Source organism: Agelaius phoeniceus, chromosome 1 (genome assembly GCF_051311805.1).
Source record: "Agelaius phoeniceus isolate bAgePho1 chromosome 1, bAgePho1.hap1, whole genome shotgun sequence".
Classification (NCBI taxonomy): domain Eukaryota; kingdom Metazoa; phylum Chordata; class Aves; order Passeriformes; family Icteridae; genus Agelaius; species Agelaius phoeniceus.
The window spans coordinates 94,277,625-94,293,430 of NC_135265.1; the positions used below are offsets into that span (position 1 = coordinate 94,277,625).

The following is a 15,806-nucleotide window of genomic DNA, read 5'->3' on the forward strand; positions in this document are numbered from 1 at the left end:
GCTGTTCTGAACTCTGGAAATCTATTCAAGCAGCTACTGCTTTTAAGCAAAAGAAATCAAAGATCCAGAATTTTACTAGAGTTATAAGCCCCAGGTACTGTCTTAGTAAGCAAAAATAGAGTTGTTTTTTTTTGTTTAGTTCATTTATTTTTGGTGTTTTTCCTGAAGGATAGCAAATGTGTCTTGTTTGATGAAAGGTGGCAGGTAATTTATTCTCTTTTAAATGAGAACTGTATAACTGTATATGCTGCTGTGTCCCACAGCCATGGCAGCTTGGGATCCGGGTCTAGTGATAGCAGTGGTTCAGTGAATGCATTGCAGAATCATGAAGGTGATAACTCTCATCATGTTGGCCCTGAACTCAAGTAGCAAAATAGGCATATAAGTGGGTTTTTTTTAATTCCTGGGGATAATGAGGTAAGGAAAGGTTTGGGGGGGTTCTGCCTAAATGTTTTATTTGCAGATGGAAATTCTAAAATTGTGAATGATATAATGCAGTTGGAAATTCTTCCATATGCCCTGGCAGTGGCTCAGAGCCAGTCAATGAAGCTGAAAAGATTTGAACTGCTGTTCAGAACAGTTACTTAACAGCCTAATTCACCTGATATCCCTGCCCTCCCTGCTCCATTCCTATTAGGTGGTGGTTTGTGAATTTGAGAATTGTAAACCAGCAGCTCAGCCATGAGAATACTGTGATGGGTGGCTTGATGTACAAGAAGGAATTAGAAGGAATTCTGATAGTTCAACACTTGTTTCAGCAGTGACACCCTTCCTTATCTTCTCCCTAGTTTATCACTGACATCTTCTCAAGAGCTGGAATCCTTAATGACTAAACCCCTTCTCACTGCATCTTAATTTGTGATCTGTATCTGCCCTGATCAGCATCTGGACCCCTGGTTTCAAATGCCAGTGGGAACAAGTCTGTTCTGATTCCTTATTTTCTCAAGGCATCTGTAAAGCACAGCTGTACATGGTGCAAGCCCGTGGGTGTCAGTCTGAATGCGTTTGTGCAATAGCAGGGATCCGAAACCAGCATGAAACTCTTGGCTGGACAGGGTATTGCATGAAGTGGGAAGCTGAAGTCTCACTGAGAGAGACAACTGTTCCTCAACATTTCATACCACTGAAATGTGGCCTGAAATGGCCACTTATGTGGCCTCTGTAAGAACAGACATCTAGATGTAAGTATAGTTTTGGTGTTTGGTATATTTAAAAGAAAAACCCCAAAATACAACAAACTGCAATATGGGAGGGCTGGTCTCATTTTTAGCTGTTAAGAAGGAACTTGCAGTTGTCAGTCAGTTACTGGATATGTAATCTGGTGTACTACTAAGACTCACAAGATGAGCTCATGAAATCATTATTTGCTTGCTTGTGGGAATTATGCCTAAATCTGCAGTGATGGAACCAGGTCAGCTCCACAGGAGGTCTGTTTGTTCTAATGCCAGGTGGAGCCATGTACCACTTGTCCTTATTACAGTACTTTGTTTCCATTACTTTGAGATTCAGCTAAGGTAGGATACAGATTTTTCCACATGTCGGTTAGAGTGAAATCAGTAAAGAACACTTCCAAGTATTAAGTCTGATGCTTGGCAGTTTACTCTCAAAGCTAGGCAAGCTCAATGGTGTCAATTCCTTCTAAGATCATCTCTGCACCTGAGTTCAGTTTTAAAATAAATTATGAGGTCAACATACTGCTGCTGGTGAGGGATAACAGACAAGGTTGTCTTAAAATAATCCATTTAATTAACTGCTTCTGAAATAACTGGCCTGCATATTAACAATGTCCCTCTTATTAATTAGGCAGTTCTAAAATACTGTGTTGAATAGTCTATTGTAAGGGAGAAGAGAATTCACTTGTTATTTCAGGAAGGTTTATTTCTGTTTCCCTCTCAGCCTGAAACAGTCCTTGCCAGGCTTGAATGGGAACAGGAGGATACTGCTGTTTCCGTGTTGAGGTTTGCCACTCTCAATTGGCCTGGATGCTTTTCAGCTGTAATTATGGAGATATGATGAATGCTAAGTGATAGAATGGGACCACTTAACTCTGATAGGTTCCTGAGGCAGCCAGTGCTGATTGAGGAAGTCGTGTTAAGTTGCAGTGGGACAGTTACACAAGGACAGAGTGGCCCCAGCACATGCAGCTGAGAGTCTTCTCAATATTTTGGCACATATTGAATTTGGCACCTACGTCATTCTCACCCTCTGCCTTTTATTTCAGGTAATAGTCAAAATCACTCTTGTGTTCCAGTGAGGGGAATGGGTTTATAGCAATTGGAGGGGAGTGGCTTTAACTATCTTCTTGGACTCTACTACATGAGTAACCCGTGTAAGAAAACTGGTAAACTTAAGAGTGAGAAAAAAGGTAACTGGATATGCCAGAACATGTTAATAGGAAGAAACTAGAGCAGCAATCGCCAAAGTCAGGAAGTGCATCCAGTTGATTTGATGGATCCTCTCTGCCCATCCAAGTAATTGCAGAGGAGCTGGAGATGCTTAAGACTCCTAACAGTGCTCCAGGCTGAGGGAGCTGTGACGTGAGAATTTCGTACAGTGCAGCATCTAGCTCTGATGAGCTAAGATTTAAACCAAAAAAACCTCCTGGTGTAGTAATCACCTTTGCAGAGCTGTTTCAGCAAAGCATTGTGTTCCTTTAAATGGGATTCAGGGATGATTTCTGAGTATGAGTGAGTGCAACTCCTGGGGGAAAATCAAGCACAAACATACTGCTAAAGAGAGGATGCTACTATTCAAAGTTAAACTAAGCACAGGCATGTAAGCCCTGTATGCTTCTGAGGCAGCCCCAGAGAAAAAGCTTTTCCGAGAATGTATATACCGTGAAAAACTGTTCTAAACTTGCAGCAAAAATACATGCTGGTAGCTTGAGCCCACTGTAGATATTTTTTTAGAGAACTTCCACTGAAGGGTTAGTTATCTGCTAATATTAGTTGTTTAAAAGTCATTTTGGAAAGATTAATGATACATTAGTAAACTTATACAAGTTTGTATTGAAAATCAGTCTGCATGAACAGGTCACCTAACTCATTGAAAATTACTTCTTTTGGTTTAGGAATGCAGAGAAGAAAACCCTAACTGCTCATCACAAAAGTCAAATAACTGAAGACAATGACTCAACTTCCACAATGAAAAAGGACTTACACATGCCCTTTACTAGCGTAGATCAGCTTTTTGCTAGAGGAGACAAACATGAACTGTATATGTAGCATTGCTGTTCTTATTACAGCTTGATAATCTTGCCATGATCATTTGTCAACAGTTTGAAGAAAGCAGTTAAGCCTGTCCACAGCATTGCAAGAGGAGACCAGGCTTCAGCTGATGAACAGCAGCTTAACTCCACCACATTTAAGCCAGGTCAGATAATCTACAGCTTTAGCCTGAATGAAAGCTCACCAAAAAGAGTTTTTTACATCTGTTACATGCAGCTGATGGATTTTAAACAAATATAACCACAACCTCAGCTAGGGAGAGCTGAAAAGCCTACATGATATAACTATTTTCACGTTCCAGGATCAGAGGGAGATGATGACATCTTGGGTGAATTTATGTACAAGGATTCCACCAAACCCTCTCTCAACTACTCCATGCTGACAAGCTTTTACTTAGTGCAAAGAGGCTACAAAACTATGAAACAATCCTTAAAAAGGTAGTTTCAGAAACCTTTATTGAATACTTCTTAATTTATTACAGCATCAGTAAATTACATTTTGCATTAACCTGCTTTACACTTTCAAACCAGTTCTGGACAATGTTGCAGGAACTCTGTACTACCACCTCAGGGAAGAAGTACAGTTGGGAAGCACTTCTAGTGGTGTTTGAGTGTGACAGTGACAGGCATGGAGACAGGGTTGCCTTGTCACATGATGCCACAGGTAGAGAAGGCAGATCTCTTAAAATGTTGTCATGCTGGTTAACCATATGGCTGGCCCAAAGGCTCTTCCCTTCTGCTATCTTGACCAAAAAAAGCCAGGTGTGTCCCTGTGCTGTTCACACTCTGTTGTTCATCCCAAACCCAGGCTGGTGGTAATTAAGAAATCTGTTTGCTTATTATATAATTGAGACAAATTCACTTGATAGCAACTATCACAACTTTGTGCAGATGATATTGCATAAGTGAGAAAATAATTCTAAATGGGATTCTGGAGTCCAACATTCTTATTTAAAATACTTTTTCATATTAATTTCCCAAGAACTTTGTATGTCTACCTTGTGCAATTAACTTTCCTGTAGCCTTATTTGTTAAATCCACAGTGGCAAATGCAAGAGTTTTTCCTTGCTTCAAAATCTGAGCTGTTATCAGTATGTCTTCTCCAATCTTAGCAGCAGAAGTGTATCTTCAAGGAAGAAAAAAAGGAACAGGTAAGGAATTGTACAGAGGATAAATCCAAGAATATTCCTGCATTTTATATTATCATGAAGGAATTAGTAGAAGCAAATAATAAAGCAACATCTCTGCCTGCCTGCCTACTTGCAAGCCCCCACTTAATGGATTAGAGCTCCTCTAACTACTGGCAGTGGTACGTAAGTGTAAGAGTTCTCTGAGAAAATGGAGGCTAGAAAGAAACCCATTGGCATGGTTCTGTGGAAAAGTCTGTTTTGGAACAGAAACAATGAGGTATCCAAGACTTCAGTTAAAAGTTCAGCTCCAAGTCCTATTCCAACCACTGCTGGCTTCCTACAGCCTTTCTAAACTAGTTTGGCTGCTTCAGCTGCAAAATGTCAATGTCACAAAGGCTCCAGAAGGTCATTTCTGTATGGAACTGTAAGCATAGGTTAACTGTTCCCATACCCTGGTTAGAGGAAAGTCATGGTAATCTGGGCACCCTCAAATGTTGTTTCCATTCATTAGAAAACTCTTTGTTTTATTTACATGAGCAGGAGGGTGCGCTTTTAAAACATACTCTTTGGGGAATAGGAAGAAATTTCTGCACAAAAAGTTCCCCTGGAACAAATTAGGAGGAACACGATCCAACCATGATCTGAAGTAAGGGAACAATATTCAAATGTTAGAGCTGCAGAGGAAAATGAAGAATTGCTGGATGTTAATCTCGTTGAGATAAATTTCATCAACGAGTCCATTTTTATACACGACGCCATGTCACAAGAATGTCAGCCACGCCTCATGCTGATGTAGCACCAGCTCCACTGCTTGACAAGGGCAGGATTTCAGCCTTGTCTCATTTCCAGAAGCTACTGCTGATCCTCTTGTGGTTACCAAAAAAAATTTTCTCTGTTTCTCTCTGTTCTTTCCATTACTGAAATAGCTTCCTCATGACAACTTTTTAAAAAGCTCCTTCCCAAAAAGGAAAAAAGTTCTTGTAACAATATTTGATATCCAATCTCACTTGTTCAATGAATGCAGTAGTCCAAGTTAAAAAAAGATATTAATATTGCTTCATGTAACATTGCCTAAAGGTAATTTTGGATCACCTCCAAAGACAGCAACTTCTTCAGATTTCAGCCCTTATGTAATTGGGTGAACATAACTGATAGTGTCAATAATTTAGATGTCGGCCTCTTGTTATAATACTGCAGGAAAATTCTCCTATAATGATAGGAGAATTTTAGGTTTTAATTTCCAGTGAGATCCTAGTCATCACAATGGTAGCATGAAGCTCAAATAAATGCTTAATCCCCCATCTGCCTAGTGGAGAAATCAGAAGGTGCTGGGAGAGAAAGGAGGGAACCTGGTAAAGATACAGATCACTCCCCACACACTTTTAAAGCTTTTTTTGTTTTTTAAAGGCAGTTTTGATGAGGGGTTACTTTTCTAACATTTTTAATGCTCTGTGTTAGTTATTCTAAGTAGGATTACTTTAGTTCCAATTGGTCATAATGCCTTCATTAAAAGTCATGAAGCAAAGCTGACAAGCTACAATAGCATGATCAAAGAAAGTTTCAGAACAATTGTTTTTTTAAGACACTGTGCTTTGAATTTTCATTACAGGAAGAACTATTCTCAGTATAAAAGTACCTTAAATTAACCTAAAGCAAAGGATTTTTCTTCCACTGAGAAATTCTGATTCAATCTGTAATTCACCCTCTATACACAACAGAGGTAAACTCTGCTTTTTCTCTGGTTTATGGAGTAATACTAAAAAAGGGTTTACAGAAAGCTGCTTACCCTAGAGCTTGGGTTTTGAGGAGACATTAACATACCTGCACAAGCAAAACCTGAAACCAAACCAATTTCTTAGGAGTAAAACTGTTGACATATCAACATCCTGTTACATACATTCTGTGAAGGAATGGGCACTGTCTCATAAACACATGTAACAAATAAAAGCTTAAGAAGGTCCAACTCAAAATTTGAAATCAAATGTCAGTCTCCAAAAACACTCATGCAGCCCCTTTAATTTATCAAAACAGGACTTCTGAAACCAAAGAAAGCACCCATTTTTAGTGAGTGCCACAGCACAGAAAAGATGTACAATGGAGTCAGTCATAGGGGAAGAAAAGTGAGTATGTTCTGGTAACCATAGAGTGGACGATACCTACGTGATGTTCATGTCCACACTGACCCCAGGTGCTGCTCTTTCTGTGTACAGCAATGCTGCTGTTGACACCACATCCACAAGGGTGGCTGTCAAACCTCCGTGTAATGTGCCACCTCTGTTCGTATGCTCCTCCTCTACTTTCATTTCACAAACGACTTTTCCAGGAGTTGCAGAGTGAAGTTTCATCTGTATAACCAAAAAAACGAATAAAAAGCTTAGTGACAGTAATACCAACACCTAATATTGCCCTCAATCAAATTGAAAGTAAATTTTTTCTGACTCTGGACTCATGAGACAAATTAAAAGATGGAAAATAGAGTAATTCAACTGTCCCATTAGATATCCCCAAAATTTTGAGCAGAAGACTGTTGCCTTAGAAAAATCTGTACTTCTAATGCAGACAAATATTTAAACTGACAGCCTAACAGAACTTCAATAGGTGCTATGCTGTCATGAATTCCTTAGGAGGAAACTGTCTTCAGTTTTCCTTTTGCTTTAAGCCATGAGTGAAAGGCCAGATTAGAGGGAACACAAAACTGCTCTAAGTATCTGTGTGTACCATGGTTGTGAAGGCATTTGTTAGCTCACAATATGGTAATGAGACCACCAGTAATTCATTAATCATTACATAAGAGCAACCTCAATAAAAATCAGTATTTTGAAATGAGCGTTGGAAATACTAATGAGATCAGCCTCTCTGATCAGAATTCATATTCATGAATAAAAGTATCCAAGGCTGTATCACAGTGTTACAGCATCATTATTTGCATATACAGTTTTATTCTGGCCCACAGGTGGTAAATCCAGAATTACAGCTCACCTGTGGTACCATGCTTCCCCCTATAACCAACAAAAGAAGCTGGAATTTTGACACCAAGAAGTTACTGCAATTCAGTATTTGAAAATCTCTATTTCAATTTCTTCAGTCAGTAGCACTATATTCAAAATCTGAAAGCAGATGCAAAACTGGGGTAAGTTCCACATATATTTACATGTATAACTAAGACTTTGAAGTGCCTTTAGACTATTAAAAGTGAAATGTGGACATATTTATTATATTTCTTCTTACTAATTTTCAATTTTTTAAACTTGAATGTTTCCATTCTGTTACCAGCTGAGTTTAAATATTTTTTGATCTTAAACGGTATTAAGGTTGAAATGTTTCCAGTTTCATGATAAATTATATAAATTCAGTTCTTTATTTATGATGCAATGTAAGAGCTGAGTTTTACCCTTTCTGATAAACCAAAGTCTATCCAAATTTTGCAGACAAATGATACTAAGATCAATGATGATGTAGTACAGTCTTCTAATGGAAATAACTGGTATTAAACAGAGAGGAAATTACTGAGGCAACATCTTAATGCAGAAATAGCACTGATATCAATGAAAACCTCAAGTCCTAAATCAGGCATGCTGCACTGCCCTGGAGGCCTGAGCTTCTGACAGAATTTCTAAGGAGGACTTTACTGATGCTCAACATTGGCAGCAGATTGCTTCCACTCCCGTCAGGGACTGGGACTGGTGTTCCACCCCACCAGCGAGGTGAGGAAAGCATCTGGTGCCATTTGTCATTGCTCTGATCTGGCACTACATGCCTGCTCTCCTTGACAAAAATAGTTCAGCACTTGAACGCTCCCAGGACCTACTCAGCTAGAGCTGCTGGTCTGTGCTTCTCCAGCCCTGCTGTGCTTGTCCTCCCACGCGTCTGCCTCGGGGAACAGCACACTGCTTCAGCTTCCAGGCTTCAAACACACAGTCATTAAAGCCTGGGTAGATACCACGTTGGAGTTACACCAGAAACTAAGTCTGAGGCTTGAGGTGAAAGGTTTCAGACTAAAATGTGTCTTCCCTGGAATAAGAAAATTGAGTCATTTACTTCTGGTAAGAGAGATTTCAGGGATCTTGCAGAAAAGCAGCCGTTACTTTTAATTCAAACTGCACTTTTATTGTTATTATCATCAGATTCCTAGCATCCTAATTCTAGAAGGTTGCAGGAAAAATCTGAAAGCATTCCCCAGGAAGACGGGAAACCTGTCTCCCAAGGCTCACTTCCAGGCAGTTACCTTTACAAGCTGAAATGCTAATATCTGCTCACCACTAATCAGGATTTAAAAGGTGCGTATATTTATCACAGTGAAGTGGTGACTAAGAACTAAATAGACTCCATAAATATATAAACTATCTTCTTAAACCTTTATACATTTTTTAAAAACTTTATACTCACCTACATGTCTTGGAAAAACATGACTGTAAGAATTACTTTGTTAACAGTTGGTTTCTATTAAGTGTATCAGATCATGGTGCTGTCAACAAAAGCACTGCTTCCATTATAACATTTGCTCCTCTATAATGCAAAGCCATTTTTACATGGCTGATTTTCTTAGCTATATTTACTCCATCACTCCATGTCACAGTTACACAACCAAATAAAAATTAAAGTGAAAATTTAATGAGAACATTGAAACTGCTTCTAGAACAAGAACTTTCCTACACAGCAGCTATGCTATGCATGCTACACAAGTTGCAGTAACTTCAACTTTTTTTTGAGCATAATGTAGCATGACACTGCAGCAGCACCAGTCAATTACATTTCCTTTCACCAGAATGTGCAGTGAAGGTATAGCGTAAGGCCTTGTGTAGAAATTCAGAGAGCACTGGGGTGTGCATTGTGCTGTCAGCCTCACCTCAGGCTCAGGAGATGTCATAACGAGACACCTTTCTAATTTTAAACAGGGAAGTTTATTTTACAATTTCACAGTCCCGGAAGTTAATGGCTTCGCACGTACTGCGAAGGAAAGAATGCCACCTGCTGAATGACTGCTAAAGGTTATTCAGTACAGCCACCTTCAGAGAGCTGCTGGAAGGCAGCTGGAGCGTTTAACGAGAGTTACTGAATAACAACTGAGTAATTATTCTTATTGTAACAATTGTGTTTTCTACTCCGTGTTAGCAGCAAGGCCACACGCCAGGGTGCGAGGCCTGGAATGCGGGGAAACACCGGCGGGTTCCTGCCGTGCCCGCAGCCCCGCCAGGCTCGGCCCCGCGCAGCCCCCGCGGGCTGATCCCGGTCCAGCCGGTTATTCCGGGAGGGAACAAAGGCCGTACAGACGAGCCGTCCCGGCGGGGCCGCGCTCCCGGAGCCCTGCCCTCCAAGTGCCCGTACCTTGCCGAGCACTCGGTCGAAGCCCTTCGACTCCACCATGTACTTCATAGCCTCCTTCAGGCTCTCCACCGTGAGCCCCATGCTGCCGCCCCGCTGACCGCCGTCCGTCCGCCCACCCGCCCGCGCCCCGGAACGGCAACCCCGGCACAGCAACGCGGCACGGCAACCCCGGCGGGCGGCGCCTCTCCCCGCCTTCCGCCACAGCCATGGAGGAGAGGGCCGAGGCCGCGCCGAGCCCGCCCCCGGCGGAGCATAAGCGGGAGCAGGAGGATGAGGAAGTGCTCCACGTCGCCAAGCGGAGGAAGGTGCTGTGCTCCGAGTTCGCCGCCATCACCAGCAGCGACGAGGCCGTGGCGCGCCGCTTCTTGGCCGGCAGCGACTGGCACATGGAGGTACGGCCGGGGCCGGCGCGGCCGCAGGGCTGCCCGGCGGCGGCCCCTCGCTGACAGCCGCCCCTGTGTTTCAGAGGGCGCTGAACGCCTACTTCGACCCGCCGCAGGACACGGGGGCAGCGGCGGGCGGGGCGGCCTCGGCCTGCGCGGACAGCGGCACCTGGTAGGTGACAGGGACGGGGGGATGCGGTAGGAGCAGCGGCTTGGGGAGCGGAGCCTTGGGGAGCGGGCAGGCAGGTTTCCCTCCCCGGGAGAAGGCAGGTTCTTCTCCCCGGAAGAAGGCAGGTTCCCCTCGGCAGGAAGGCGCTGGGGCCCCCACACCCGGGGAGACACATCGCTGGGCCGGGGCGTAACCTGGGGAGCAGCGCTCCCCTCTCGCCGGGCATCGCACCTCGGCTGAGGTGCAGCGAGGCAGGCGGTTCCTGTTCCTTTTCTGCTGCCGTTCTCGTCCTCTCCCGACGTTTTTCTCTCACGGAGAGGCTCTCAGGCCTGCCTTTTCCCTCTGTGGATCCTCCAGACTGGTGGATTGTGAACTTTTGGAGAAGGCACAGGCATATTTTCTTCTCTTTGCCTTGTGTTGTGTAGTGATATGTATACAGATTTTACCATACACACATCTGTATATGAGTAAATTATGCATATTTGTATTATAGTGGATGTATGCATATTTTTATCTCTATAAATAAAATAGGCTTGTACATGCATACTTTGTTAGATGTACCTGTGAAAGTTAAGATGTAAGATCTGTGTTCTACGTACACCATCTCATAGCATACCTGGAGGAGGTATTGAGTGTACTGATCTGCATGTGGAATTGAACTTTTCCAGATCCCTTCCTGCTGTGGTTTAACCCCAGATACCCACTCACTCACTCACTTGGACACCCTGACTTACCATCACCCTCTCAGTGGTGTGGGAAAGAGAATGGAAAAAAAAAGATAAAACCCATGGGTTGAGGTAAAAAACCAGTTTTACAGTAGAAATAAAATTAGTGATAATAATATAAAATTAACTGTAATGAAATTTGAGATAACAAAAAGAGAGAGAGAAATGGAAGCCAAGAAAGATAAGTGATGCACAGTACAATTGCTCACCACCCACTGACTGATGCCCAGCTCATCTCTAAGCAGCAGCTGGCTCCTCCTGGCCAGTTCCTTCCAAGTCCATTCACTGATCATGGTGATCTATGGTATGGAGTATCCCTTTTGTCAGTTCACGTCAGCTCGCCTGGTCATGTCTCTTCCCAGCTTCTTATGCACCTGGCAGAGCATGGGAAACTGAAAAGCCCTTATCTAGAGGTAGGCACTAGTTAGCAACAACAAAAACATCAGTGTGTTGTCAGCAGTATTCTGACCAGGTTTGCTTGGCAAGGTTTGGGTAGTGAGGGGTTACAGGCATGGCTGCTGTGAGAAGCTGCCAGAAGCCTCCTCTGTGTCTGACAGAGCCAAGGTCAGCTGGCTTCAAGGCAGACCCTCTGTGGAACAATGCTGTGCCCATCAGTGGTGGTGGTAGTGCCTCTGGGATAATGTACTTAAAGTTAAAAAGTTGCTGCACCACAACATCTGCAGCAGAAGAGAGAACTGAAAACAGCCCTGCAGACACCAAGGGTCAGCGAAGAAGGAGGGGCAGGAGGTGCTCCAGGTGCAGGAACAGAGATTCCCTCAAGTGCAGAGCATGGTGAGGCAGCTGTGCTCCTGCATGCCCATTGGAGAACTACAGTGCAATAGAGATCCACCTGCAGCCCAGGGAGGACTCTCCACTGCAGCAGGTGGGTTCCTGAGGAAGGCTGATCCCATGGGAAGCCCACACTGGAGCAGGCTCCTGGCAGGACCTGTGGGCACATGGACAGAGGAGCCCATGTAGGAGCAGGCAGGACTTGTGACCCCATGGGGAGTCCACTTGGAAGCAGCCTGTTCCTGAGGTACATGGGGAAAGAGTGGGATTGCGGGGAAAGAGTTGAACTACTCAAGGCTTTGGATTTTGTTGGTTACCATCTGCTCACATCAGAATGGTAAATGTTATCTTCCATCCATAGGTGGAGAAAAAAACCACTTACTTCACCTGTGTACCACAGCTCTGTACGTCAGGGGCCTGTATGTTTTAGTTACTGTGCTTTTAAATGATGTTGAGATCCATACATGCTTTAGCAGATAAGTGAGGCAATCACTTGTGAGGTCAGTATTAGCATGTTAACAAACAAATACACTCTCTCTTTAGCATTGACCTCACTGCAGATGCAACTACAAGTACTGCTGGTGTCAACGGTGAAGACCCGCAGCAGAAAGAAGATGACAGCAACTTCTCACTGATCACCTGGAACATTGATGGGCTGGATCTGGGAAATGTGAAAGATCGAGCTAGAGGAGTCTGTACATACCTGGCATTGTAAGTACAGCCTCCTCTTTGTACTGTCAGGTGCCTGGATTCAACAGAAAAATAAAAAGGCTTCTTGATTTAAGAATTTTAAAATCTTCATGACCCAATTATCTTAATGTTAGATGCAACAGATCAATCACCCTATAAATCCTAAATGGCTGAGAGTTGTTATACTGACTGTAAAAGGTATGAACCTGTGCAGCATCCCAGAGGTTAAATGTTTCCAGATGGCTACTTTAAAAGTCTAATAATGAGCAATATTGTTCAAGTTGCAACCATACATCACAAACATAATTCCTAATAGCATCCAGTACATGAGAATCTTCTGGAAAACATGTCCCAAAGCTACTTTTCAGCTGCTTAAGATGAATTCCTCATGTTATGTAGTATAAACCTGCAAGGTCATGGTAGAAGGAAGTAATGCATTTTATTACCGTGTTGGTTTCATGTTCATAATAACAATTGTTTCCTCCCTTTTAGTAAGGGTGGTGTCTTTGTGCTGCTGAGTACAGTGCAGATAGCTTTTTCTTTTTTTTAAACAGCAGATTCTTACAAAACCTAGGAAAATGAGGGCAAGGTGCACCTGAAATCCCTGACTTTGTTCCATTTGGCCTCAGAGTGTTGCAGTACTACTCAGTTATTAATTGAAATTTTTCTTACCTTGCTGATTTCAGATACAGTCCGGATGTTGTGTTTTTACAGGAGGTCATCCCACCACATCTCCCTCTTCTCCAGATGAAAGCAGGCAATTACACTATTATTCCAAGTAAGAAAATACCCTCAGGTGCTAAAGACAAAAACCAGAAAGTAAAGGTTGGGTTTATTCTGTTTCTCTTGCCAAAACCTCCAACCGTTTTAAAGAATATAAAGAGTAAAGTGAAGAAGGAAGCATTTGATGTTTCTGTGTTTTGGTATCAGCATGTAGCTTGATGCAAATTATGCATGTGAAAAGCTTGCTTTTCTGGTGTTTTCCTTGGTATTTATTTCTGCATTTTGAAAGATTGGTAGCAAGGGTAATCAAAAAGTACCATAGATAAGTAATTTTTTTAGGTATTTGCATTTTAAAAAAATCTGGAAAATTCAGACCATTATCATGTAACTTTTCACTAACGACTTAAAAATCGACATATTCTCACAGGTTGTGGTAAAAAGGTCTCTTTCAGAACCTTAACTGCTTTATGGCAGTTCTGCTGTGGTACAGCAGAAGATGTCCTCAAACATTTCTTTGCTTGGTCCTCTGTAGGTAACATAGATGAGTATTTCACTGCTGTAATGTTAAAGAAGTCCAGAGTGAAGCTACTGAAACATGACATAATACCTTTTCCAACGACTTCCATGAAGAGGAACCTTTTAGTTGTGCATGTGAGTGAGTCAGGATGTACTTAGACTAAGCAGCTGTACTTCTGCCTTCCAAACAGAAAATCCCAGGAAAGGCTGAACTGGCTTTTTCTCTGTGACAGTCTCAAAGAGCAGAAAAACTTTTCCAAGCATACAAGCCCAGTGGCATTTGATACCGACAAATCTTTTATGCAAGTTACTTACCTTACTTTGCTTTCAAGTCTCATAATGTCTGAAAACAAAACTAAAAGCCTTTTGTCCTTCTGTAAGCCCCTTTTCTTCAATGTAAAACTAATATTAACCAGAGCTCTAACATTCAGTCATTTGCTTTGTGATAAGATTTTGTCTCTGAGCTTCTTATCATGATGTGGATAGCAATACTGCCTCTTTGTTTCACACACAGGTGAGCATATCTGGTATTGAACTTTGCCTTATGACTTCTCATCTGGAGAGCACTAAAGATCACTCCAAGGAACGGATGAAGCAGCTGCAAATAGTGTTAAATGAAATGCAGAAGGAGTCTGAGTCCACCACTGTTATATTTGGAGGGGATACAAACCTCAGAGACAGCGAGGTAAATAGAAATAAGCAACTTTGTTATTTAGAGAAGGTATTTTGGCAAAACCTTCTCAGGCTTTTCTGTTGTCTTTATGAGAAATTACCTGCTTAGGCAGAGCAGAGATAGTCAAAACTTATTCTTAAGATGTGGAACTGTGACCAAGTAGAAGTAAGCGTTGTTTTGGCTGAGGTGATATATATGGAGTCCCTTTCCAAATAACAAAATGTTTTAATAACAATACTTGTATCTGAACAGATGCAGGCAGATTTGATGGAAGTTTTGACTTCAAAAACATTTTTTCATTTTGAGAACCTGGTCTTTACTTGTTCAACTCTCCAATTCTCAGAATCAATGAAGAAAGAGGGTGGTCTGGAGAAATAGATTTTAATTCCTGGCAATCCAGACATTGAAAATTAGAAGTAGTTTTTGGCTGCTGATACTAAAAGGGAAATTTGTGCGTTATTACTAGAAGGTTAGAGTTTCACCTCTCATTATCATGAAATTCCATTGCGGTGAACTGGAATGACGTTGGTTTAGGAAACATCATGTTGGCCCCTATGCCTCAGCATTTCAGAGCTGAACATTTATTTTGGAACATGTTTTGGATTTAGAAAGTGCTACAGGAAATGGTCGTGCTTTAGACTATCTGGAGAAATACCATAGTTTAGAAACATCTCCAAGATCTTTGATTTTTAACAACTTATGTTTTACAGAAAAAAATCCAATGCTGTGACAACTCAGTTCTATTTTTTAAGGTAGAATTTGTGAATTCACTGTCCTGTGGAATTTTTTCCCTTCTTCTACCTTCAGGTTACTAAACTGGGTAATCTGCCTGGCAACATTAAGGATGCCTGGGAGTTTTTGGGTAAACCTCAGCACTGTCGCTACACTTGGGACACGCAGTCCAACACCAACCTGAATGCAGCCTACAAGTGCAAGATGAGGTTTGACCGCATTTACTTTCGGCCTGCAGTGGAAGGGGGGCATTTCATTCCACGAAGCATGGACTTAATTGGTTTGGAAAAACTAGAATGTGGCAGGTTTCCTAGTGATCACTGGGGCATTCTGTGTAATTTTGATGTTATATTATAAAAAAGAAAAAAAACCTCCTATCTTCAGTTTTTAGGTGATTTATTCTTGTTTTTACAAAATTTTACCCTCTCAGTTTAAGGTAGGGCGTATTTAAGTTTTCAACCCGTTCTTTGTTCTTGGCTTCTGCAGGAATGGCTTTGTTTCAAGCCAGGTTTCCCTTTTCCTATTGTATGCATCTTTTCTTGAATCATGTTTTATAATATTTATTTTTGAAAATATCTGCAAAACCAAACAAATTCTAGTTTTAAAATGGCAGGAAAAACCTGTAAATACAATTCATAAACATACACAGTGATTTAAAAGACACTTTTATTTTGGCATGTATTATGATCTCATAATAAAGGCTGCTTTTTTGTATTTTAAAACCA

At 41.8% G+C, this 15,806-nt stretch overlaps 2 protein-coding genes across 2 annotated transcripts; one reads left to right on the top strand and one right to left on the bottom strand.

The window, feature by feature from the left end:
* Positions 1-3,665: 3,665 nt before the first annotated feature.
* ACOT13 (acyl-CoA thioesterase 13) lies at positions 3,666-9,935 on the bottom strand. Its single transcript, XM_077183579.1, is given in 4 exon segments — positions 3,666-4,352; positions 6,517-6,701; positions 9,682-9,783; positions 9,786-9,935. Coding segments are annotated over 4 exon segments (594 nt in total). The 3' UTR covers positions 3,666-4,195.
* Positions 9,888-15,806, top strand: TDP2 (tyrosyl-DNA phosphodiesterase 2). Its single transcript, XM_077183576.1, has 7 exons — positions 9,888-10,073; positions 10,148-10,236; positions 12,291-12,458; positions 13,124-13,215; positions 13,693-13,811; positions 14,191-14,361; positions 15,157-15,806. The coding sequence occupies exons 1-7, from the start codon at positions 9,888-9,890 to the stop codon at positions 15,436-15,438; spliced, it is 1,107 nt and encodes a 368-aa protein (XP_077039691.1). The 3' UTR covers positions 15,439-15,806.

Bases quoted from the DNA above. Each gene is read 5' to 3' on its own strand.
- TDP2 (XM_077183576.1), top strand. From the start codon at position 9,888: ATGGAGGAGAGGGCCGAGGCCGCGCCGAGCCCGCCCCCGGCGGAGCAT. The intron at 10,237-12,290 runs GTAGGTGACAGG...CTCTCTCTTTAG, and splicing joins TGCGCGGACAGCGGCACCTG to CATTGACCTCACTGCAGATG. The intron at 13,812-14,190 runs GTGAGTGAGTCA...TTTCACACACAG, and splicing joins GGAACCTTTTAGTTGTGCAT to GTGAGCATATCTGGTATTGA.